This window comes from Vulpes lagopus, chromosome 3, assembly GCF_018345385.1.
Source record: "Vulpes lagopus strain Blue_001 chromosome 3, ASM1834538v1, whole genome shotgun sequence".
Classification (NCBI taxonomy): Eukaryota; Metazoa; Chordata; class Mammalia; order Carnivora; family Canidae; genus Vulpes; species Vulpes lagopus.
Window position 1 is genome coordinate 17,949,302 of NC_054826.1, and position 26,646 is coordinate 17,975,947.

A 26,646-nucleotide genomic window follows, 5' to 3' on the forward strand; every position below is an offset into this window, starting at 1 on the left:
ATATTGACGTTGGAAGAATTGAAACACATTCTTGTGGGAATGAGAGAGAGATGAATTAAAGCAAAAACAACTCATTCATCCTCATCAGTGGTCATAAAACTCTCCAACAGTTTAGTATTTGATTTATTGTGTCCACCCTGTTTTAAAGATTCTGTGGCTCTTCATAAAGAACAGGCCAAAATCAAATTAAAATGAAAGGTATGTTCCACTTATCCTGAAAGCTCTTTTGCAGTTGTGCAGGGGTACAAATTAACAGGAGTGGGAACTGAACTGCATTTATTCGGAGCTCTGAGCTGTTGACATGATCAGCATCATCGCCTGATGATCGCCTGGCTCACATGATGGATCGGTTTTGTAATTCCTGTTCCGTATTTAGGGGAATGCAGCAGTGGACTCTGTGACGAAGCCTCGTGTATCAATGGTGGCACCTGCATGGCAGTCGACGCCGACTCCTACATTTGCCTCTGTCCCCTTGGATTTAAAGGGCGACACTGTGAAAATGGTGAGAAAGAAGCAAGTTGATTGCGATTTCTGTCTGCACTGTTAATTCATGTTGATGTAATTTTTTTTTTTATGTTGATGTAATTTTTTATGAATGTGCTTTTAGCAAAATCCCATACATTTTTATGGGACTAAAATTCATGCATTGCTGGGAGGCATGAGAGACTTTTAAAAAATATTTTATTTATTTATTTGAGAGAGAGAGAGCGTGTGTGCTCATGAGTGGGAGGGGCAGAGGCAGAAGGAGAAGCAGACCCCCTGCTGAGCAGGGAGCCCCAACGCAGAACTGGATTCCAGGACTCTGAGATCATGACCTGAGCTGAGGTCAGATGCTTAACCAACTGAGCCACCCAGGTGCCCCTCCTCTTTTAAATCAGGTTGGAATGTCTATGAGTGTCAAAGTGTCAAACCAACCAAAGATATATTCATTTTAGGATGCTCTTGGGCCAGGCTTTGGGGGCAGCTCTTCTTGGCCCTCAAAGAACCTTGGAAAGCTTCTATGTGTATGGTCTGTACCAGACTGAATTTGGAGCATTTGCAGCTCTTGCACCTTAGAATATCTGACAGTTTCAGAGAATAGGTTGGGAGGATATACACAGAATCATTAACAAAGGGATGGGACATAAGTCGTCTTGTTTCTTTGTCTTTATACTGTTCTAGTGAATTATTCCACTTCTCGATACTGTCTGCATTTGTCGCAATACATCTATATACCAACATGTGTATATATACCTGTAAACACACGTACATACACAAACACATAGAATAATGGAAAGTTTTAAAGATTTAAAAGACTTTGGAAAACCATGCCGAGTTGCACATGTTTTAACTTTTCTACCAGTGATTCAAATTTGGACCTAAGACACCATCCTGGGAGAAATTTTTTTTTTTTAATACTCTACATAATCCCAAACAAATCTTATTTTACCTAAAAGAGGGCATATGATTTCCACTAAGCCAAAGCTGTAACATACCATGTCATATTTTGTAGCCTAACATAATAAAGGTTGAACCTTGCTCGCATCACGCATCACTGCAGGTCAGTAGGGGGGCGGGGAGGTGGCCTCGGAATGTAGTCATTCAGGCTCCCGCCTTCTAGTGGCTCTGCCAGGACCTTAGAATCGGCACCCCTTGCTTCCTGCATGCCACTAGCAGTTGAGGGACAAGAGGGCTCATGGAAGATGGAAGGGAGTTTTAGGGGTCAGACCTGGAGTGCTGTATAATACTCCCAACCCACATTTCACTGACCGGAATTCGGTTACACCAGCCAACCAACAGAGGGCCGCTGGGAGACGTAGTTTAGCTCGGTGCCCAGGAGGAAGAGAGCGTGGCTATTTCTGCCATAATTAGGGATTTCTAATAACATGCTTCTTTCCTCAGCTTTCACCCTGACCATTCCTCAATTCAGAGAGTCCCTGAGATCCTTTGCTGCAATGCCCTGGCCCCTGGAACCCCAGCATTACCTTTCCTTTACGGAGTTTGAGATCACATTTCGGCCTGACTCGGGTGACGGCGTCCTCCTGTACAGCTATGACACAGGCAGCAAAGACTTCCTGTCCATCAACATGGCAGGGGGCCACGTGGAGTTCCGCTTCGACTGTGGCTCTGGGACCGGTATTCTCAGGTAAGCACTAAGACCTTTAGGGGACCCCCTCACCCCAAAAGCTAAACAGCAGTCACTTTGGAAAAAACATAACTTTGTCCTAGTAGCTTGCACCCTTCCTATCTCCCTTCCCCAATGGTCTTTCCTGAAATTTGTCCTGGTGTTTACAGATGACGTGCTTCCTTATGGATCATGCTTTCCTCCTGGCAAGATTTCCTTTTCTCAAATAACTACTATAGCACGTAGTGATTCTCTGCTTCAGCCTATGGCCAACGGGCTGGCTTCAGACGTGAGGCCACACAGTGCCGTCGGGAGAAACTCAATGAATTGTAATTAATCAGCACCTGCTCAGAGCAACACTTGGTGGGCACTCAACAAATACATGATGACGAATAAAGAAGTATTAACAGAAACTGAATGAACAGAAATGTCCTTGGACATTTCCAGAGGTCCTTGGTGACCTCACTTTCCATTTTCACTGTCCCCTTGCAGTGTTCGTTTGATGGTAACAGTTATTTAGCAAGTCTCCTACCATTCTCCATTTAAGAGAATGACAAGGAATCACCCATCGCAGAGACTCATCCCTGACCCCTATGCTCAGGAAGGCTGTGTGATGAGTAGTTTCAATAGGGTGGCAGTGAATAGGTGCTTCTGAAAGTACTTGCTCATAGCTGCAGAACTGACTGCGAGTCATCAAACCTTTCCTCCTGTTATCTAGCTTGTTCTATTAATTTACTTAGCGGATCGACGGTTCCCATACAGTGTGTCACTGTTTTTATGGTTCCCTCAGAGCCTGTGGATGGTTGGTACAGATGTTCTTATTTGTTTATGCCTCTCTCTCCTTACTCTCCTCCTCCCATGGTGGATTTCACCTTCAAGCCAGAGGCCCTGCCAATTGATCTAATGCAGACACGGTCCTCGTTCCCACATTTGGAGAATTCTCTTTTGAAACTCACTACCATGTTTCGCTCCATGGTGCCCCTCAGCAGGAAATGAGTTGGTGCTGGTTGTTTTAAAGGAAATTGTGTGCTGCATTCAATCATAATTCATACTGCTAGACTGTCATTTTTAGGAAGAGCGTGCGGGAGAGATGTTAGGACCATACATCACCCCTTCACTGCTGGTCATTTTTCATGGCTGATGGGAAATGCCTACTGCTTTAGTTTTCAACAGTTCTTTTTTTTTTTTTTTAATGTTTCATTTAATTTATTCATGGGAGACACATAGAGACAGAGACATAGACAGAGGGAGAAGCAGGCTCCCTGTTGGGAGCCGGATGTGGAACTTGATCCCAGGACCCTGGGCAGAGCCGAAGGCAGATGCTCAACCACTGAGCCACCCAGGCACCCTAGGTTTCAACAGTTCTTAAAAAGGACAGTTTATTTTTGTCCTGTAGCTGAATTCCTGCACATCAGTGATGTGCTTCCTACCTTGGGGCATGGACAAACATTTTTGTACCTCTGGTTATGCAAAAACATTCTAGGTCTCAAGACAACTTTGGTTGGTCTTTAATTGACTCAATTTACATATGATTATGCAAAACAGTCTAAGGAATTCCTGTAGAACTGTTAGTCAAATGGAGAAGGGAAGACACCTTGAATATCACCTTGTGTTTTCAGATGGCCTCCTCCTGGGTAAGGAGTGATCAGAGAGCATGAGGGGAGGGTCAGGGCTCATCATCCCTCCTCCTGGACAGATTGCCCCCTCCCCATCCCCCCAGCCTCTCATCCTGTACCTCCACAATGGCAGCTCCAACTGCAGGGTGGGGCACAGCCACAGAGGACCTTGGTGTCCAGCATTTCTCTCCTTTATAATTCTGTGCCTATTTGAGACAAAGGGTGGTTTTAATTTTATTTATTTTTTTAACATGAGTTACTGTTCCCTGCCTGGCAGGAAAGCACCTGGAGAAAGGATTCTCTGTATGGGTTGTGATGAAAAGGAAGCCAATGCTCAGTGTCTAAGGGACAAAGAAAGCACCCCTGTCCCATTCCCTCTCCAGTGTAACCTGAGGACAGTGATTACTGCTGGTGTTTCAGGCGCCCCTTTGCAAGATGTTTATTTTGAAAACCATTTCAAAGACCTCGCGCTTGATGAAGAACATTCAGTGAAAGCCCAAGCCAAAGGAAGTTGTGGAATTGGCCAAATCATTTTAACTTTAGGAAGAGGATAAGGTGGTCAAATTCATTACGAGCTTGATTCAAAAATCGAGGCAATTGAAATGAGCTCGTGATGGCTGAGATCAATCTGAGCGTGCTGAGGACGGCAGGTATTGACAGAGAATGACCTCTGCAGGACAAGAACGCCACCAAGGCGCTGTTACTTATCATGAAGATGGGGATGCTGTAAGAGCGCCTCTGGTTTCTTTATTGCATATCGATTTAGCCAAGGTGATTAAATTCTAATTGCTAAGGACAAATCACAAAAGCATTTGCCAGAGCAAAAAAATCAAGTGAGGGGGTGGAGACCTTTCAATAATTGTGCCCATTGGTATTCCTGACAGTTTTCTAAAGATGATCCAGGATCAAAAAATAATTAGGAGGTTCAGTGGAGGCCAGGAACTAGACACTGTTAGAAATACAAATGCAATAATTATACTCTTCTTGCATACCTCACTATCCAAAGTAATGTGTAGAACTCCTACGGGTAACATTTTAAACATCAAGCCCTTCCACCTTGAATTAATAATCGAATTTTTAAAGTGCCTTTAATCCTTTTCACAATATCTTACAATATGGAATCCTCCCGCCCAATATTTTATTATGAGAAATTTCAAACCTATAGAGAAGTTGGAAGAACTATCCAGTAAACATCCTTATACCCTCTCATCTGTCATTTACAATTAATATTTTGCTATTTTTGCTTTATCACATGCCAAGTTATCCTTATATCCATCCATCTGTCCAACTATTCATCCTTCCATCCATCCTATTTTTAATGCATTTCAAAAGATGCTGCAAACATCAATACACCAAAGAAACTGTGTTTTACACCATAACCCAGGTAATTTCCTCTTTTTCAAAGCTTACATGCCACTATGATCACATCTCACCCTCCTGTCATCTCTCATCTAGAAAACCAGGCTCATCTTAGCCACATTTCAGCCTTGTTATAAGGAATAAATAAAATAATAATTGCAATGTTCCTACCATAAGGGAGTCCAATAAATGGAGCTAGAACTGTGTTTACTAAGCAGGAATGATTGTTTTCTTTTGACCAGATGAAACCAGGTTTCTAAGGTTGGCGTCAGTTGCATCAGAGCAGATTCATGAATGTTATCCATAACACCAATGATGCTAACCTATGTTCAGTTTCCTTCCTTCAACAGGAGTGAAGATCCCCTCACCCTAGGCCACTGGCATGAGCTGCATGTGTCTCGCACAGCAAAGAATGGTATCTTACAAGTGGATAAGCAGAAGGTCGTGGAAGCAATGGCAGAGGTAAGAAGGACACACGTTAGTGTGAACTGAGTTACTGTTTTCTTCCTGTCCTGCTGAGAAAAGCAGCAGTATAGTGGTTGAGTACATGGTCTGTAGTGCCAGACTGGCTCCCTTTAAAACCCAAGCTCCCCACTGGGCAAGTTACTTAACTTTTCCTATTTCTCAGCTGTGAATGGGGTAATAAGTAGAGGACTCATAGAGTTGTTGAAAGTATTAAGTGAGCTCATACAAGTAATGCATTTAAAAAATTCCTTGCCACCCCTACCATCAATCCCTGCCTTTGTTTAAGTCAGTGTATAATGTAGTAGGTCAGGACACAGACTTGGAGGTCAGGCCAGTGGTGTGCGGATCACACATCTGACAACACAGCTCTGGGACACTTGAGTGACTCAGTTGGTTAAGTGTCTACCTTTAGCTCAGGTCATGATCTCAGAGTCCTGGAATTGAGTCCCGTGTCAGTGCTCCGTGCTCTGCTTCTCCCTCTCATTCTGCCCCCTCTTATGCTCTCTCTCTCTCAAATAAATAAATACAATCTTTAAATTAAAAAAAGAAAGAAAGAAAAGAACACAGGTCTGATACCAGGATCCTGGGTTCCATCTAGCACCATTATTTAGCAGTAGTGTGAACTCAAATGGGTCACCTGACCTCCAAGTGTGTGTTTTCTCATCTATAAAATGGGGATAATGGTGATGATAATAGTGCCTACTTCATAGTGACTGCATAGAGCTGTGCAAATTAGAAGAACTATATATGTAAAACACAATAGTACCTGGCATATGGTCAACACTATGTAGCTTTACTTGTTACTTGTTAAGAAAGTACTCTCATGACCTCAAGAGCACAGAATTTCTACTCAAGTTTATAACTTTCATCCATGATTTTGTGTCTGAGGTCATGTTCAAAGCAGATAACATTTTTAAGAAGACATGAGAGAGATTTGTTTTAAATTATAACCTATTAGGATTCTTTACACACAAAAAGTTTAGTCTCCCCAAAACAGAGGGAACTTTAGATTTTCTGCTATTTTAATTCCCAACAGTCTTTGTTCTGTACATCACCAGATTTAAAGAGTACATTAATGAATGTGGGCATTCTGATAAGAAAATAGATTGGTAGGAGGCAGCCCGGGTGGCTCAGTGGTTTAGCGCCGCCTTCAGCCTAGGGTGTGATCCTGGGGATCTGGGATCGAGTCCCACATCAGGCTCCCTGCATGGAGCCTGCTTCTCCCTCTGCCCATGTCTCTGCCCCTCTCTCTCTCTCTCTCTCTCTTTGTCTCTCATGAATAAATAAATAAAATCTAAAAAAAAAAAAAAGAAAAGACAAAGGAAAATAGATTGATAGAAAAAAGAAAAGGAAGAAAAAGAAATTTTGTGTGAGGAAAGAGGTATTTGGTTGAAGAAATGAAAAGGAAGAACACACACACAAAAAAAAAAAAAAAAAAAAAAGGAAGAACACGTATGTCCAGAGGCCAGCATCAGGGATGGCAGTGGTGGGAGGTCTTGTCAGAACCAAGGACCTCCTCAGGATTAGAAGAATTCAAAACTGGGTTCTGCTTCAAGAGGTGAGCACCCTTCAAACCTACAAAATAATCTGTATGTATTTGTGGAAAGAAAGAGGGAAGGAGGGAGGGAAGGAAGAAAAACAGGGAGGAAGGAAGGAAAGAAGGAACGAATGAATGAACGAAGGAAGGAACGAAGGAAGGAAGATGGATGAAGGAAAATGGATTTTAAAGGGAGAACAGGAGTCACTTCTGGTATGATCCAGAAAATTCTAGGAGCCGACTTTAGTCCAAGATAGAATTAAAAGCTCACAAACATTGTCTAACAGGAATAAAAGTACAGAATGGGAATATTTGTGGATAGTGGGGTTAAGGCCTTTGATTATAAGTAAGGAACTCTTCAGGGCATGGTATTTACCATGGGGATTTACCGTGGGATTTACCATTGGGATTCTACAGTGAAGAGACAACACTAAGGTAGAGACCACACCTCAGGATTTCTATTGCTACCATATCAGAGAATGAGAATTAAACCAATACGGTAGAACCAGTGTCTCCCTGTTGGCTTTTGGAACAGACTGGAGTGCAACTCCCACGTGGAAAGCAATGGAAACATGTGGGTAAAGGTGTAGCTATTTTGGGTATGTGTGATGTGGTTTTATGTTGTTTGGAGGCAACTCTGAGACAGGAATGGAAGGCCCCAGGCTTGACCTCAGTGACTGAGCCTTACTCACATCTTCCCCCAGGGGTTTCTGCTCCCCAGCTGCCCATACCATGGCCAGAAGCCTGGCCGACCCTCTTGGGTATAGAGCAGTGCTATTAGCAATAGCGGTCTTAGGACTTAGAGGCAGGTGGAGTGAGACAGCACTTCGGGGGGTTAACCCAGAACATAGCCCCTTAGGTGTCCCCACTAAAGCCGAACCCAACCCTGGGTCGCTAGGCTGAGAAATACCAACAGTGCAGGGTTGAGACTATGCCAGCCTTGAAGGGATGTGTTTCTAAAGGCTCCAGAAACCCCCGACCAGTGGCTTTGCTCAGGTTTTCCAACCACTTCCAGCTAAAAAGAAGTGGCAGATCTGGACACAAAGCCTCATTTTGGTGGAGTCTGTTTGCTTTTCTCTTGCGGTTCCCCGTGGGTGGGGCAGCTGCAGCCCTGCCTCTTGTCAACAGGGGGAAGGTGGAGGAGGATCTTGATGAGCAACCAAAAGGAAGCAGCTCTCACCCCATGAGGCCAGGTCCTGTTCGCCAGATACCAAACTGTAACTCAAAGGGTTTTCAAAACAGCCTGTTTCTCTGAAATCCCTTTTGACCCTGCAACCTTCCTCCTTTCCTCTTATTATCTTATCTTAACTTTTGGATAAGAACTAAGAGGAGCCCGTGATGGGTGCCTGTGGGTGTGCGGTGACAGCTCTGGCCTGGGGCAGTATTCCATGCAGCCACTAGAATTCCTCAAAGCCCTTCTTTGATGAGTGCCGCCTCCCCGCAACCCCTGTCCAGTTAAATAAGAACTCTAGAAGCTGCTTAAAAGGTTCCTGACAGAAGGCAATGCTGTCTGTATTGCAGTCAAGACCTCCTGGCCATTACCTAGCCAGACCTGGCCCCTGCGAGCGCTCCCTGAGATGTTGCACCTCCCTCTCTGCCCTCTCTGCCTCCCCTTCTCTACTCTGACCTGACCCCAAATCCGTTCCTGTCCCTCTCACCAATGATCTGCCTAAAAAACAGATAGGGCTATCTTCTCTCTGCTTAAAACTCAATGCCTTTTGGATATGGGGCAAGTTTCTATGCCTGCAGGACCTGGTCCCTCCTTGCCTCTACCCTATACCTATTATTTCCCCTCAAGCCCTGACTTTGGCCAGTTTCTTCAATTCTGACTCTTCCTTGACCACCTCCTCAACTCTCTGTGTCTAGAGTAGGATATGGGACATCCCCACCCCTGCCCCCACCTGCCCCAAGTGCATCCAGAGTCACCTGAACAGTCCTTGCTGAGTGAATCCCATCTGCCCATGTAAGCCTCTGTAGGGCAGAGACTGGTCTTCCTTATTTCCTGTTGTTTGTCCAGCATTTAGAGCCTGGGAAACAGTGATGTCCAGTAATATTTGCTAAATTAATGACTAAATGCTGCTACTATTTATTTTCTTTTTACCCTTAAGTCAGAGGAAACATGACTTAGGCTACCTCAAGAGTGGTCATCACAGAGCTCCCAAATGTCAATTTATCTCTATTTGTTATCTTAGGGCATTTTAACCTTTTGCTTACGGCTCATGTCTGAAGGAGTTTTGACATGAAATATTACACATAGCTTGTGTCTAGCCCACGCACGAAAGTTTAAGCTGTTGAAATAACCAGTAACAGGGAAAGCCTTTGGGGATCTTCTCAGAATTTGGAAAATAGAAGAATTTCTCTACCCATTCCTTAGTTGATAACAAGGAAGGCCTCCCACTCACCATGCCTTCCTTCTCTCTTGGCCTAAAGAGATTCCATCTTTACCACTGCTGAACAAAACAATAGCTGGTCAGACAGGAATGCCGATTATACAACTGTGGGCAAAGTGCTCGGTAAGCAGGATCTCAGCCTCTAAGAGAGGCTAGACTGTGCTAAAGTCAATCACAAACAGCTCCAAAACATCAGCAGCAACAATAAGGGCTTATTTCTCACCTACATTACGTGTCCATCAGTGGTCAGGTGCAGCTTCTTTTTTTAAAGATTTTATTTATTCATTTGAGAGAGAGAGAGAGTGGGGGGGGGGCACAGGCAGAGAGGGTGAGACTCTTAAGCAGACTCCCCCGAGCAATGCAGGGCTCACCCCCAAGATCATGACCTGAGACAAAACTGAGAGAGTCGGATGCTTAACTGACTGAGCCACCCAGGTGCCCCTGGTCAGGTGCAGCTTTAATCTGACACCGAGGCTGAAGGAACAGGGAGAGAGGAAGAGGGCACCCTGAGCCACTTTCTGGCCCTGAAAACTTCTGCACACAAGTGATTCATTTCTCTTCTGCTCATGTTTTATTGACTGAAGCAAGTCACCTGGTCCCACTCAAGGTCAACAGGTTGGGGGCACCTGGGTGGCTCAGTCTCCTTTGGCTCAAGTCATGATCTCCAGGTCCTGGTATCCAGCCCGTATCAGGCTTCCTGCTCAGTGGGGATTAGGCTCCTCTTTCTCTCTCTCTCCCCCTATAGGCCTCCCCCACTGCTCGCTTTCTCTTTCTTAAATAAATAAATAAAATCTTTAAAATTAAAAAAAAAAAAAAAAGATCCACAGACTGGAGGTGATCTTCCTGCAGAGAGAGGGGTACTTCTGGGGAAGCACTGAATGATGGCGGATAGTAATGCAGTCTACCACATTCACCAGGACACATCTATGTGGTACATATTATGGTTCCCATTTTATAGATGATGAAACGGAGTCTCAGAGAGGTTAATATGTTTACAAACATGCAAACCAGGTGGTAAGTGGCAATGCCAAACAATGTGAAAATCCAGCCAGCCTGTTGTGGTGGGAGTCTCTACCATTTGGTAGTCTTAACTATCTTTAAAAAAAAAAAAAAAAGAAAAAGAAAAAGGTTTTATTTATTTATTCACAAGAGACACACAGAGAGAGAGCCAGAGGCATAGGCAGAGGGAGAAGGAGGCTCCCCTTGGGGAGCCTGATGTAACACTTGATCCCAGGACCCCTGGGATCACAACCAGAGCCTAAGGCAGACGCTCAACCACTGAACCACCCAGATGCTCCTTAAGTATCTTTTCCGAAGCTATACCATGTTTTGTTTTTAATCTGTTGCCAGGGAGGCTTCACACAGATTAGGTGCAACACAGACATCTTTATTGGCGGAGTCCCCAATTATGATGATGTGAAGAAGAACTCAGGCATCCTGAAGCCATTCACCGGGAGCATCCAGAAGGTACAGGCTTCACATTTGCATGTTTATGTGACCTTGACTACAGATGATGGAATTGCGAACTGTGTTCCGTGTAATCTGATGCGTCCAAAAAAGAAGCCCTGGAGAAAGTTTTAACATTTTTTTAAGATTTTCTTTTTTAATGCTAACAACATAGCTTTCCAACCCCACTTTCTTATAATGTCTGCTCCTGGGCCTCTGTCCAGCAGACATTCCATGAATGCAACTCAATGGAGATGAATCTTTAGAGCATATCCACCAAAGGATCCAGGCATCGCTGAGGGAGGGACCAGGCATCAGGTAGTTGCAGATGTTTCTACCCCAGGGAAGGAGGCGAATGGAGTCTCCTAGCAACTCTTGGCTCTGTGCTTCTCTTTGGGGTTACTTTGAAGTCTGCTCAAGTCAAGAGCCAACCCTCATTCCTATCTGCACCCCCATCCCCACCCCCATGATTTAGCAGTTGTCATTCATCAATCACATAACCAAGCTCTTAAGAGCAGACATGAAGGAATCCTTCTATAGAAGGTTCAGAAAAAATCCTTCAGCTAGTAAAAGATACAGGGCATTGACCTCACCCATATTTGTCTGTTATTCCTTCTGGTGGGGCTGCCTGTGGCCTCTCCAGTTATGATAATATATTTTGTCTGTAACAGACATGCAGGCTGACTCATCAAACCAGATTTCCAGGACCTCCAAGCACAGGGAGAAAAGGGATTTGAAGAAAAGCATATTCGATTCCTGGATATTAGCATCCTCTCGTTTTCCTTTAGCAACCGATGGTGGGCAGTGGGCCACCGATCCTTTCTAGTCTTGGGACGAAGCAGGAGGGAGGCTAACATGAAGGCAGGCCAGTGAAAGGAGGTCCTATTATGATTTGCACATCCGGGCACTCTGAAGGGCCCCGTGGGGGCTCTGTCCTTCTCTCATATCCCAGTGTGGGTCCCAGGAAAGGGGCCTAGTCAATACTTGCTGACTCTAATGTGTTCCCCTGTGTTGCTGAACCGCGATGTCAGTGAGCCCTCAGCTCTGCCCATTGTCCCCCGTCAGTGGGGTTGGCCATGTTTAGTCATGTGCTTGAAATTCTGACTAGAAAGCCAGCCAAGATACGGAAGGGCCTCACGCCCTCCCCCCCACCCTTGTCAGGCTTTGCCCCTCCCCACTTCACAGAGCACACATAACCCTTTCCTCCACACCTCCTGGGAGGGCCACCCTCCCCTCTCAGAGGCTGCGTCACTGGCTGTGTCATGTCCTGCCGTGGACGGTAGCATCTTGGCTTGTCTCAGACACATATGACTCAGTTTCACAGGCTTTCCCTCGGAGTGTGGAAGGGGATGAGGGTAGAAGGACTTTGGCTACGGCTCTCGCAGCTTGCAAGATTCAGGACTAGAAAAAAGTGTCCTCCCAACACTCCCGACACCCTCCAAGGACTTAGGCAAGCCTGTAGAACCAAGCATTAGTGGCAGGAAGGACCCTGGCTAACCTCTTAGGGACCCCCTGCAGGGCAGCAGTCTTTCTGAGAGGTGTTCTGTCCCCACGTTCTTTTTTTTTTTAACATCTGTTTTTATTTAAATTCAGTTTGCCAACCTATAGCATAACACCCAGTGCTCATCCCATCAAATGCCCTCCTCAGTGCCCGTCACCCAGTTACCCCAACCCCCCGCCCACCTCCCCTTCCTCAACCCTTTGTTTCCCAGAGTCAGGAGTCTCTCGTGGTTTGTCTCCCTCTGTAATTTTTCCCCACTTTCCCTTATAATCCCTTTCACTTTTTCTTATATTCCACATCTGAGTGAAACCATATGATGATTGTCCTCCTCCGATTGACTTATTTCAAACAACATAATACCCTCCAGTTCCATTCATGTCAAAGCAAATGGTGGGTATTCATCTCTTCTGTTGGCTGAGCAATAGTCCATTGTGTCCCCAGGTTCTGCAAAGCCTGCGTGACACGGAAACACCAACAGCTCACAATAAACACACTCTCCAAGTCAAGGGCTGAACATGTTGGATCCATTTATTTGGGGCTGGAAGGCCCAGTAACTTCTCCCTATAATTCATCATTTTTGCTAGAGCCCCCCTGCAGGGAAAAGGAAGTGAAGGCAAAGGAGCTTGCTGGTCCCAGTGAATATGCATGGCAGGGCTAAGAATGTGATCTGAGTCCCCCCCCCCCTTTTTTTTAAATGGTGGGGTGGGGAATGTGGAGAGGAAGGGAATCCAAGAGTGTCAGGGAGGGAGGGTAGAGGAGTGGGTGGGACAAGTGGGGAGACCCAGTGGATGGAGCTGTAGACTACCCCAGGCCATTGGCCAGGAGAACACAGCAGTACCTTATAGAAGCTGCTCCCAGCCCCATTGCCACCAGGAGCCCGCAGCCCCCTTTGGTGCCTGCCTGTATGAGACTTTGTTTTGTATTCTTCCCTAGTTGGCTTTATAGCAGCACCTCTCAACCTTAGCTGCACCTTAGAATCACTTGGAAAGCTTTTAAAAGTTGCTGCTGACTGGATACCACCCTCTGAGAATCTGATTGAACAGACCTGGGTAGGACCTGGGCATGAGCACCTTCTTGAAGTTGCTGAGGCCATGCTAATGGGCAGCCAGGGTGGGAATCCTAACTTTGTATTTCTCAAGACTTCTTTAAAACCTCCTGGAATCTTCCAGAGCCAGAGGATGCTTTCTCCTCTGCAGCTTCTCCCAAGGGCCACAGGTAACTACCTAGTGCAGGTCAGGGTACCCAGGGAAGCTGCAGCAGAGGGCAAAGCTGTTCTGAACGTCTTGACCTTCTCTGCCCTGAAGATCATCCTGAACGACCGCACCATCCATCTGAGGCACGACTTCACGTGGGGCGTGAATGTGGAAAATGCGGCCCACCCCTGCGCGGAGGGCCCCTGCGCACACGGGGGCAGCTGCCGGCCCAGGAAGGAGGGCTACGAGTGCGACTGCCCCTTGGGCTTCGAGGGGCTGCACTGCCAGAAAGGTATGCAGGGTGGGGTGGGGGTGCGGGTGGGAGTGGGGAGCACCAGGGCAGACTCTTCCGAAGGGGCTGGGAACCCCGGCCAATGATTCTGAGCAATGCTTTCAGGAACGTGTTAGGTGGTATGTGCCATGGTTAATGAAAGAAGAATTAAAATGAATTAAAATACTGAAATACCCCTGTAGCAGTAGAGAAATGGCTTCTTCCCTGAGAATCCTCTGATGGTCTAGCAATCAGAAGGTTTCTCTTCTTTGCTTTTTGTTTTTTAAGATTTTATTTATTTATTCATGAGAGACATGCAGAGAGAGGCAGAGACATAGGCAGAAGGAGAAGCAGACTCCCTTTGAGGAGCCTGATACAGGACTCGATCCCAGGACCCAGGGATCACACCCTGAGCCAAAGGCAGATGCTCAACTGCCCAGGTGCCCCCCAGAAGGTTAAATAATAGTGGGGGGGCGGTTCTGGGACCCTCTGTCTCTGATCCATGCCCAGAGCCTATCCTGATAGTTGGGTGCCTGGGCTTTGTGGGCTGATAACTATTTTGACCCTTACCTGTGAACAATCTAAGGAGAAATCTGAGAAATCTTGCCCAATACAGAAAAATATAAATTCTACTAAAGTACAAGTAACCGCCTGTAAAGTGCTGTTTTTCATGCTATTTCCTCTGTACCTGGGTTTCCTCATCTGTAAAATGAGAATAATCATGCAATAGCGTCTATCACAGGGGGTTGTAGCATAGATTAAATGAGGTGACACATATTCCCGAGAAAGATGCCCGGTAAGTACTCAACCAGTATTCATACTCACCATTATTGTTATTGGTGAGAAAAAGAAAATCCACTACAGGTCCTGTGAGCTACTCAGCTTCCAACCTGCCCATGTCTGAAAGATAGAGCAGGTCACAGGCCACAAGTCCCTGCTGGAGGGAACTTTCCACACCTGCCCTAGGGAGGCATTGGCCACAGACCTGGTGTCTAGAAGTGGCCTACCAGCATATGGTCATCATGTTGGGCCATTGGATCTTCATGTTCAAACATCAGTATGGCCTACCCTATCTGGGAACTAATAAAAAAAAAAAAAAAAAGCATCGGGCCAAAGGAAATAAGGCAGTGAGCCTAAGTGAAGCAATGTGCTCTCTCTCTTTCCTATTTGTTTCCAGGTTCCTGATCTCTATCAGAGTTAGCTTAGGGGAAGATCACAGGTTACACATGGATACTGTGGTATATGGAATTGTAGGACAGGTTGTTGTGCAACAGTCTTGGGAAATATGAATGCTAATTTGCTAGTTGGAAGCCTGAGTAGTATATTTAAATGGATTTTGAAAACTGCATGGCAAATTATGTGAAATCTATTTATTAACATAGCTCACCATAGTGATGAACCTCCAAAGAAGACTAATTGATCCATTTCTGAAAGATCCTGATTACAATTCTAACAAGCAAATTGTTGTTTAGCTAATAGCATGTACTTGCAGAGATTTAGTTCAAGAGTAGCCCATTTATTCAGAAAATTGAGTTTGGATTTATCCCTTAGTGTTTGAATTTCCTGCGTCTCCATTTTTACCACAGGCAATACCAGTTGGCTCCTGCCTTAAATGCTTACATTAATGGTCAGTATATAAAGCCCAGGCTTAAATGAACATTAGCTTTGAGAATTAAAAGAGGAAGGACAGGATAATTTATGAGCTTGTTAACCCTCGATTTCTGCTCCTGAACATTGGCCATAACAGGTATAAAGTGCTCACATTTATAGCTTTGTAACTGTAGGTGCAGATTCAGTGAGAAGCAAGCATCACCGGCATGAGGAGTCAGATCTCCGGGAAGGGCCTGGGCCTTCTGGCAAGATCCAAGGGGATGGACAGTGACCAGGGGAGCTGGGGGGCATTTAGGCCTTTTTTTCTGCAACATGTGAGGCTCCAACCCAGAGTAAAACTCAGGCCGACTATCAGCTCCCCTCGTGTTGTATCAGTATTTCCTTATGCTTTCAAATGAAGATAGTACTTCTGCCAAAATGGCAGCTGTTGCCAGTCCTAGGAAGGCTTATGTATGGGGGGCATGGCCCATATCACGTCATTTCTTCTCCTGTTATATGGCTTGAGAGGATTAATGGGAGTCTGGGTGCAGGTTAGGGGCATCCAGGACAATTTTTTCCAGGCCCTAGTGGGCACACGGTGGTGTGCAGTTGCCATATAGACTGCTGTGATATCGGGGTGAGCACCTAGCCCTGAGTAAGGATTGGAAAGAGAAGGGAGAGAGATGGGCAGCTCTACTATTCCACAGAGATGCAAAACATTCTAAAAGTTTGGTTAGATTCTTCCAGAGAGAGACCAGGAATGCTCAGAGGCCATCCTTGGTTGTCAGAATGAATCCTGACAGGTAGACGGGAGTCTTGTCTGATCCGGCAAGGTGACCCATAGCTTCATATATTTCAAAGTTTGGATTTTTTCCTTCTCCCTGATAACCAGATCATGTTTCAAAAGCAAGAACCGATTCTTAGTATCCCCTCCAGAAGTTAAACTGGTCCTTTTACATTGCGTAACACATTGCAGAAGTCACCAGCGCCAGGCTTCATTCAATCCATACCACCTTCTCCTTCAGGAATTTAGCTTCAGGGATCCTCAGTGAGTCTGGTTTTCTCTAACCTGGTCAGGGAGTTTGTGGCATGCAGGAGATTTCCACTAGAGCCCTCGTTGGGAGATTGGCACCTGTTCTCACCTCTTGGTGGCACGGGAGGGTTAGAACCAGAAACTCGTGCAAATCCTGGAGCGGTCTAGACACCCAGGCCATCACAGTGGTTTGGGGACCCCACCACCACCACTGTCCCTGCAAGGCTGAGCCCACACAGAAGCAGGCATGGAGCTCCCACTGAGCCCCTCACTGCTCCCCGGACACTGCGGGCTCCCTGTAGCACTAGCAGCTACAGAAAACTGAGCCTTTCCATCCCAACCTGGGGAACCCACCAGGACAGGAGAAACCAGAAGTTCTTCTGACTCCCAGCCTTCTTCTAACTTCAGGTGCCTACAGAAATCATAAGGCCTGACTTTGCACCCCATGCAGCACCCCAATACCGAGAACTCCCCTTCTCATCTCACCAAGGCCTCCCTCCTCTGAAATGGCATGCCCTATCTTTAGAGATTTCTCTTCTTTCTCTTTATTCTCATCCACATTTACTCATCTGTGTCCAGTCCCTCACAGGTTCTTGTATCTAAGTAAGTTACTAGTAAGTTAAAGCAGAATTTCACGAAGCTCATGTACAAAATTAGGTTCTGAGGAATATTAATGAGTGTTTGGGGCCCACATACAAAGACAGACGACATACACTCACATACACAAAATGGGTGGAGCTCTGTGGTGGGATAAGCTTGGGTAATCCTGAGTATCCCCAGTTAAACAGCTCTGTCTCCTGGGGAACTTCTTAGCACCTTGGTTATGACCTGAGTGTCCAAGACAAGGGTACAAGGTGCAGCTGGTTCCCCCTGGGCTTCTCCTAGCCAATAGCATGCAGGCCTTTTGGGAAAGAACTCTAGGTCCTGGTCCTCCCTTCCCTTCCCTGCATTACTAAAAAGTTTGGACTCCGGGCGCACAGCACCCTTCAGGCCGCTAGATGGGGCTGTGTCTCTGCCGCAGGTCGAGTCGCTCCGCACTCCCAGCGGACCATGAACCAGGCTTGGGCACACACTTAGCAATCCTGCAGGATCGGATCTCGGCTCATCATTATGCATCCACCACAAACACAATTATTTCGAGCATTTTATAATGTATTTAGTAAATTCACAGCACATTGTTAGGTCTGATTTAGGTGGTTTTACTTTTTCTGGTCCCAGTGTATGAAACAATAGCTTCAGGAAACATAGGCCATAATTTAACAGAGATTAATATATACAAACAAATTATTTTTTAAATTTTTTTAAAAAGGTTTTATTTATTTATTCAGGAGAGATACAGAGTGAGAGAGAGAGAGAGAGAGAGGCAGAGACACACGCAAGGGGAGAAGCAGGCTCCATGCAGGGAGCCTGATGCGGGACTCGATCCCGGGACCCAGGGTCACGCCCTGAGCTAAAGAGACGCTCAACCACTGAGCCACCCAGGCGTCTCTAAAAACACAAATGAATAAAACATATCCATTATGCATACCACAGGGCATGTTTATTTCTTAGGACATTGTATCATCAAACAATGGAAAAATGTGGGGGTATCCAGCCTGGATGTTGATCTTGAGAGGGTTGAAGGCTGGTCCTGGAGAGAAAGATCCTGTGTTGTTGTTACTCTGGCTAGAGAGTCAGCGTCATGTAACCAAGAATTCTGGACCACGTAGAACTGTCCAGCAAAGGAGGGTGCTACCCTGTGGATGCAGGCACTGCCTTGGGCGGGGCGGCCATCCATCAGCACATTGGAAAAGTCAGATTCCAGCCCCCGGGTCCTTCCTTCACTGTGGTCCTGTGACTGTGTGAAAGAGCCAGCGCTCTCGTCAACTCTTTATAGTCTGTTGGGAATTTCAAGTCCCTCAAGTGGAAAATTTGCTTTGCCTGGCTTGGAAGCTGCTATTCATTGGGGTATTTGTATGTGTGTGTCGGCAGATGGCACAGGCTTTTAGAGATAAATGTGAAGATGTGACAAAAACACTTTTCGACCAGTGCCTTTGCCGCAGAAGAAAAGATAATGTAGAAAAAAAAATGAGATTCGGATAAAATATCATCATGTTTACAATATCTTAACAAACTACAAAGGGCCAGGAGGGGCCAGATGGTCACTTCCAGCTCTAGTGTTTTAGGACAGGATTAATATTTCTCCATCCAGACGGCCTACAGTGAGTGTATTTTCACCACCTTGTCTTCAGTCGTGCCATTCCTGGAGCAGTTGACTGCCCTTTGTTAACCACAAAAGAAGCAGGGCTCTGGAATCTTGCGAAGAGTGGGTGGGGTGGGAACTGGGGGGATATTTTTCCACTACAGAGAGAAAAGAGGCAGCTGGCTGGCTTATCATTCCTCTTTCCCATGTAGCCTAGAGGCAAGAAAAGTAATAATCCTTGACGAGGTAAGTAACTCTTTAGCAAAGGACTGTTAAGAGCCCATGGGGATTATTAGTTCAAGGTCAGGGGCGCCAAGGAGTGTCAGATGACTTCCAAATCTTCGTCCCTACCCCAGCCCCCAGTATTAGGTGGAGACTTAGGGAAGGGAGCTGGGTGACTTGGTGCTGAGAAAGATTCCCCTGGGAGGGGGGGGCAGTGGACTCAAATTCATGTTCCCCTGAGAGGACCAGCTGGGCCCTCGACAGGGCTCTTGGAGCAAAACAAGGCTGGTTTCCAGTGATCCCCAACCAAGGTACCTGGGATTTTACGATGACTGTGGAATTCTGACTTTCCCTGTTCTGTTCCATGCTGGCACGTGGCAGAGTGTGGGAACTATTGCCTCAATAGTAAGTACAGAACATCCCAGAGACCCTGGGAAAGCGCTCTGGGCTCATGCCTGGGCGGGCTCCGGCTGGGCCATGGGCACCGACAGGCAGCTCCATGCAGAGGGTAGGGGGGTTAAGTGGTGGGGACCTTGGCCACTCCACTGGGGAGGCGGGCATCATCCCTCTGAGCCCAGCAGCCCCACCACCCTGCTCGTCTAGAAACAGGGTGACCTCGGGCGAGGGATGTGCCTGAACCTCAGAGCTAGGGCCTCAGCTGGGACGAGGCTCCCACAGACCCCTCTGAGGCTCTCTGTGTGCACAGCTGACCACATGTGACAAGCACATCTGATTTCAGGGAGTCCGGGGGAACGAAGGCTGTTGGCCACAGGCCCACGGCCATGGCCAATAACAGCAGGGGGACAGGCCCTGCTTGTGCATCTCGGCCTGGGGGTGAGCCAAAGCCAGTGGGGGAGCCTTGGCTATGTTTAGCTCTGGGAATGTCTCCTCTGACGGCTTGGATATCCTCTGCTTTTCCCCCCCTGGGTGCTCGTGTCCTGAATTAGGGGCCTGCATCCCCCCCAACCCCCAAGCTCCCTTCCACCTCTTCCTCTCTCACTGTCCTCTGGGTCCTCCCTTCCCTGCCTCGCTTCCCCACCCCCTCTCCTTCCCCCACCTGAAGGCTCCCCTGCCCTGAGCCTGGCTCTCCTTTTTTTTCTTGCCTCCTCCTTCCCCCTCTTCCTGTTCGTTTTCCTCCTCAGCTCCTGCTGTTGTATATCCCACTCTTTCTTTTTCCTCTCTCTGCCTCCTTGCCTTTTCTATCCCTCTTCCTCTTACCCACTTTAAGCAGAAGGGTTACCCCCCTTATCTGCAGGGTAAGCACCCCCAGCCCCCGGTGGATGCCTGAAACCACAGCCAGTCAGGGATCCATATGTTCTATGTCCCCCCCCGCCCCCCTGTACGTACTTACGTACAATAAAGCCTAGTGTCTAAGTTAGGCCCAGTAAGAGATGAACAACAAGAACGGATAATAGAACACTTCGAACAACATATGGAATCAAAGCTATGTGACTGTGGTCTCTCGCTCTCAAAATCTCTTATTGGACTGTGCTCCCCCTTCTTGTGATGCTGTGAGATAAAATAAATGCCCATTCGATGCGCTGAAGTGAGGTGAATGACGCAGGCTCGGTGACCTAGCGTTAGGCTCCTGTTGACTTTCTGAAGATAGGATCATCTGCCTCTGGACCACCCAGCCGCTCAAAGAGTGGATAAGCAAACTGGCGAATAAGTGGGGGCTGCTGTACCAGAGCCCTTCTGGGTTCCAGTAGGCCGTCTGGGCTGGCAGCGCCCTGTCCAGAGCTGTGCCACGTCAGAGAGCACGTAAACAATGTCTCCAGAGTTACCTCAGAAATTAATAAAGGTTCATTTCTCTTCCTTCCTTCCTTCCTTCCTTCCTTCCTTCCTTCCTTCCTTCCTTCCTTCCTTTTTTTTTTTTTTAATTTTAATTTTTATTTTTTACGTAAAGATTTTGGGAACCTGCCATGGGTGACCTGCTAACAGAGGAAGTTATACTTGTGGTCACTGGGTTTCGGGTTTGCTGTTGCCTCGCTCCTTCCTCTCTGTCTCTCTCTTTCTCTTTTCATGTTAGAAGTTAAGTTTAAACTCTCCAACTGTTCATATATTAAGTAGTTATAAATTTTCTGTCTTGGGTGTAGAGTCAGCTCCATGTCTCCTTTGCATCAACCACATATTTTTGTGAAACTCCTAACTGGTTTTATAAGGTGGCTTACTCTCTCTCGTTTTGCACATTTCTTTGAAAAGGAGATTCTTTTTACCTTAATTTCCTTAAACCGTCACTTCTATGTCTTTTCAAAGAAGAGAAAGATATTGCTTTGGGGAAAAGGGTGATTCCTTGGGAAGACAGAGGGGTGAGAAATTAGGAAGAAGGAAATATGGTTCTAAGATATTGGAAAATAAAAGGTGGGCTGAGGGCCAGAATTAAGAGCCTGTCTGGTTTAGGGTCTTTTACCCTCTTCTTAGCTGTATGATCTTAGTCAAATCCTTGATGATTCCTGTGCATTGTCTTCCTCTTATGTGAAATGGAAATAACCAGCCCTCTTCCATATTCCCTGCTGCTTCACGAGAAGGTGGTGAAGACCCTGTAAAACATGACATTGGAAGGGCATTTGTAAAAAATTGGTCAAAGCCTTATCCCGCCTACTTCACCAGTCCGTTGAGGTCATGGCTGAAGCAGTTGGAGTCCTGGGGCAGATTGGCTTCAGTTAAGGAAATCCTGGTGGGCTTTGTTTGGGGATTGTTTTCCCTGCCTCCCTAGGAGAACATCTAGGGCTATCCCCAGCTGTTCCCCATATGGCTCAAGACCTGCTCTTTGGCTTCCAAGAATAATTGGGCACTGTTCAAGTTTCAACATACTGCAAGGACTTCTCAGGAGTGCCGAGGCCAATAACAGTGACAGCCAGCCCCAGGGAGGCGACCACAGGGAGACACCAACCCCAGGCCATGACAGGCAGCTCCGAACCTGGCCAAATGCATGTGTAGCCAAGAGGAAGAGGCTGACAAGTTGTTAAATGTCCCATTTCCAGGAGCTGGCTTCCTTTGTATTTTCCTGCCCTGTGGTTGACGGCTGGGTCAAGAAAGCCATATACCATGTAACCTCCATTGTCTGTTCTATCACAGCCATCACAGAAGCCATCGAGATCCCGCAGTTTATCGGCCGCAGCTACCTGACATATGACAACCCAGATATCCTCAAGAGGTAATACGTTACAGCATGCACCTTCCTTATCTCTGTGGGGGTAGGTTTCTCAAAGTCTTTGCCAGGACTTTTCCTTATCTTACTTGCCAGAAGATAGTTCTCAAAGAAGGCCTTTTAGCCATGGCCTCGGGGAGGGAGGAAACACAAACTAGACATAGAAACTAGAATAAAACAAACAAAAAACAAACTAAACTTGAAAAATGCTGCCTTTCAAACAGCCCCATTACAAACAACCCAAACCCTTTCTGGTCAAAGGGCCTGGAGAGAGGAGCATGCTCAGCCCCAGGATTTCTAATATTGGGGTTTTGAGAAGCAGTGAGAACCTGACACTCCTGGAGCCAGGGTTATGAGTGTGATTCCCCAGGCAGGGCAGTTAGCTACGTGCTGTTCTATGACCACAGTGTGCAGCTCTGCCTGGAGCTGGCAGCAGAAGTGCCCCGGTGTCCCTGCAAGCACTCGGTCCTCAAGTCCCTGTGCTACACCTTCGGTCTTCTCGCCGAAGATCTGCTCTTCTCCTCAGGCTCTGGCCAGTTCAGTGAGGGCTTCTCAGCTCTCCTCACATGATGAACGTGATACAAGGAGATGCCCACGTCCCCGCCCTGGCTCTTCACGCCTGGTGGCAGCAGCTCCGGCCCAGCTCTGGAGTCCAAGCTCCTGATTTGGAATAGCATGTTTACATGACGAGGAAAGGCTGGCCCTAGGCACTAGTGAAGCTCATCTTTGGTGCTTTCAGTTTGCCTGTCTCTTTCTTTTTCCTCCTCTAATTCTTTGTAGTTTATAGGGTGCCGTCCTCCACCCTGTCACCAGCACCATCATTCTAGAATTATCCTTCCTCTTCAAGCTGACTGCATCTTAACAGACTAATGCAAAGCTTGAAGCTAAAGGCACCCAGTTCTTAGGGTAGAGTTTGGGAGCTTTTCAAGGGTCAAAATAGTCAAGAGACTTTTCTGGGGTCTTGGATGTAGCTGGTAACTCTGAACACACACCAGATAAACATGCTTTGTTTTGTTTGTTTGTTTGTTTGTTTGTTTAATTTCATGTTGTATTTATCTAGGTTGTTGTGACAGAGGGCCTTAGGCAAAATAGTTTCCCAGCCCAGAGAGAGTTTCTCCCTTCTTAAGCCCTTTCTCCCGAAAGATGCAAGGGCATTCAATCCCCAGAAAACAAGGCATTGTGAAAGGGGCCCAAGTCTTTAGCCCTCTGGGGCTTAGTAAGAGGCACCAAGTGGCTGTGGGGAGTAGAGGGGTTTGGGGAGAATAGGGGGTGCAGGGTCCCAAACCAAAGCAATTGTGTTGTGTATGTGTGTGTATGCATGTAAGTCCACATCAGGATCTGTTTCCATTGGATGCCTTTGGCTGCATGTAACAGAAAATTCAACTCAAAATGTCTTAAACGTGAAAGGTACTTATTATATCATGTAATAAGCAGTCCAGACGTAGACTGGTTCCTGGGTTGATTAATTCAGAGATTTAACTGTATCCTCAAACACCTAAGTCTCTTGCATCTTTCTGCCTTGTTAACCTCAGGTTATTCTCCAGGGGGCACTCCTCTTTGTGGTTGTCTATAAGATGCTCATAAAATTGCTATATATCAGGGCAATATCCAGGGGAAGTAAGAATTTCTTTCTCATGCAACTCTTTCTTAAAGGAAAAGAATCGTTCCTAGAATCCTTCTGATAAATTTCCTCTATCTCATTGGACAGTATTGGTCACATGCTCACCCCTAAACCAATCACTGCAAGAGGAATGGAACCGTGATGGTTGGCTTATTCTAATCCATGTATCCAGAGCAAGTGAGGGAAAATAGGAACTCAGAGTAAAAGATGGAAAACAGCAGGTCTCTAGGGAGTAGGCCAGGGCTGGATTCTCTGCACCTGGCCTGGTGGCAAAGTCACCATTATGGACGCTGCTCCTCCCTGCCTCACTCCGAGGCCCTGCATCGGGAAGGTCAACGTGATCTCTTCCTGTCTAGGTCAGGCCCTGGGGAGCCTGGACAAAAGTCCCCTCCACTGTTTGCTATAGATCATCCCCGAGCTATGATGGTTCAAGTTAACAATTTTCAGCATGACAATGGTGCAAAAGTGATGTGCATTCCATAGAAACCATACTTTGAATTTTTATCTTCTCCCAGGCTGATGATTATGATATGATCCTCTCTCACGGGGTTGGGCAGTAGCAATGGCTACAGCCACACCATCACGAGGGTGCCCTTACCACCATTCTGTTCCCGTAAACTTATTCTGTTTTTCACTTTCGGTATGGTACTCAATAAGTGACATGAGATAGTCAACACTTTACTATAAAATAGGCTTAGTTTTAGATGATTCTTCTCTAGTGTAGGCTAATGGAAATGTTCTGAGCACATTTAAGGTAGCCTGGGCTAAGGTACGATGTTCAGTAGGGTAGGTATACTAAATGCATTCTTGACTTAGGATATTTTCAACTTATGATGGGTTTGTTGAGGTGTAACCCCACAATAAGTCGAAGAGGGTCTGTAGTGAATATACAATACAGCTCCTGAGCAGGTATATGAGACAGAGAGGGATGGTACAAGGGATAGGAAAATAGAAAAGGAGACTTTCCCAGTAGTGTCATATTAGGAACAATACTATATTAGGTTTAGCCTTATGTCACCTTTTATTTAAAGACTTCATGCTTGGTCTTCTCCTTATATTAGATGAAACCCTGGTAACCTCAGAGAGACTAGATTTCTCAACTATTCTGTACCTAAGAACTGATAAGAACATGTAAGCATGTGGTCCTATCACCAGCCATGGCTGTGAGGGCAGGAGCTGACCTGTCTGAGCACAGCTTCCTGTTCCTCTCCACCCTGCCTCCACTCCAACAGCTCTCAGGATCATTGTCCCAACAAGCCACCTTCCTTGTCTGACACTCTTCCCCCTGTCCAGTCACTCCTCCTCTTCCCTCAAGGACAGTCACTGCCAGAGTGGGTCATCCACAGCCATGATTATAGCCCAGAGAGCTGCCAACTTGAACCTCTTGGCAATTAAGAAACTCACTTTCTGTTGGGGAATGAGAAACACTATTCCAAGGCCCCTTGAGGATGGGACAGGGAAGAGGGAAGACGGAGGTGTGTATTGGTGGTATAGCCTTGATGCTGGCTGGCATTGGCCAGAGTCTGGCAAAGCTGTGGCTCATCAAAATGCCCTCTCGTGGAGTTTACCACATGTGGGGAGGAGGACGTTGCTGTAAAATGAGCAACCCAGAATTTTAGGCCCATAGTGCAGCTTGTGGTGGTGATGCCATTTTTAATTTCCTGATAGTACGTTTCAGAAATGCCAGGTTACCCTTACACCTGGCTCCTCGGTGTATTCAGAATGGACGTTGATTTGTTGCAATTATTTGTATATTTTCCCCAGGGTATCTGGATCAAGATCAAATGCATTCATGAGGTTTAAGACAACTGCCAAAGATGGTCTGTTGATGTGGAGAGGAGACAGCCCCATGAGACCCAACAGTGACTTCATTTCCTTGGGCCTTCGAGATGGAGTCCTGGTGTTCAGGTAACCCCTCGCCGGTTGTCTTCAGCACCACCTTGTGATTTTTCTCAGGCAGTGCCAAACAGAGTGATGCCAAAGTAACAGCATACACTGCTGGAACTGACTGTTGGTCCAGGCTTATTTGAGGCTCCTGGTATTTCTTTCCAGCATCCATCTTCTAAAACACCGGTGGGCAGATTTTAGCCTTAGGGCCATATCTAGCCCATCACCCACTTTTGCAAATGAAGTTTTATTGAAATTCTCCTGTTCTCACTTATTTATATATTATCCCATTACTTTCATGCTACAGTGACACATTTGGATAGTTTCAATAGGGACTATATGGCAAGACCTAAAATATTTCTCATCTGGCCCTTTACAGAAAATTTTTTGGCCCTTGTTCTAGTATGTTGCTGTCATATCTCCCCACTTGCAAATTAGGCTGTGGTAGAAAGAGGACTCTGATAATGCTGAGCATGGATGTGAGCTGAGCCCTCAGCTCAAACTGGCTCAGCAGATGTGACCATCTGAGGTCAGAGACCTGGCCATAAAATTCTGACCCTGCTCAGCTGTGCAGCCCTGGGAAGGAGAATGCCCATCTTCTAATCTCCCCGTGCGAAGCACAGATTCGCACGTCAGTGGATCAACCCAGGATTCAGATTTTTTAAGTGTTTCTTGGGTGATGCTGATAAGGCAGTCCCGGAAGTTCCTACCTCTTTTGAGTGCCATGAGACTATTCTCAAATTTGTCAAATGGAAGCTATGAAGTAGCTAGAGGATTACCTAGACCACTTCTGCCCACCACAAAGGGTGGGAGCTGGCTTTCCCCAGGGCAGGCACTGGCTTGTGTGATATGAGAAAGCCTCTGTAGAGTTTGTGATGATACATCCTCATTTGAGGTTAGAAATAACTTGCCCAGACCCATGTTTCTCGAAGCACAGTCCCTGGACCACTAGCATCAGTGTCACCTGGGAACTTGTTAGAAATGCAAATTCTCAGGCTCCATCCTTGACCTACTTACTGAACCAGAGTAACTATAGGGGTGGGGCCCAACCATCTGTCTTCACTGTTTCTCCAGGTGA

General features: G+C 46.4%; 1 protein-coding gene across 1 annotated transcript in view; it reads left to right on the top strand.

The window, feature by feature from the left end:
* EGFLAM (EGF like, fibronectin type III and laminin G domains) overlaps positions 1-26,646 on the top strand; it is a 183,458-nt gene that overhangs the window by 145,696 nt on the left and 11,116 nt on the right. The window contains exons 14-20 of the mRNA XM_041750439.1: positions 377-502; positions 1,882-2,125; positions 5,430-5,541; positions 10,822-10,938; positions 13,723-13,903; positions 21,988-22,066; positions 25,446-25,589. Of these exons, the coding sequence (XP_041606373.1) occupies positions 377-502; positions 1,882-2,125; positions 5,430-5,541; positions 10,822-10,938; positions 13,723-13,903; positions 21,988-22,066; positions 25,446-25,589 (1,003 nt within the window). The remainder of the gene's footprint in view (positions 1-376; positions 503-1,881; positions 2,126-5,429; positions 5,542-10,821; positions 10,939-13,722; positions 13,904-21,987; positions 22,067-25,445; positions 25,590-26,646) is intronic.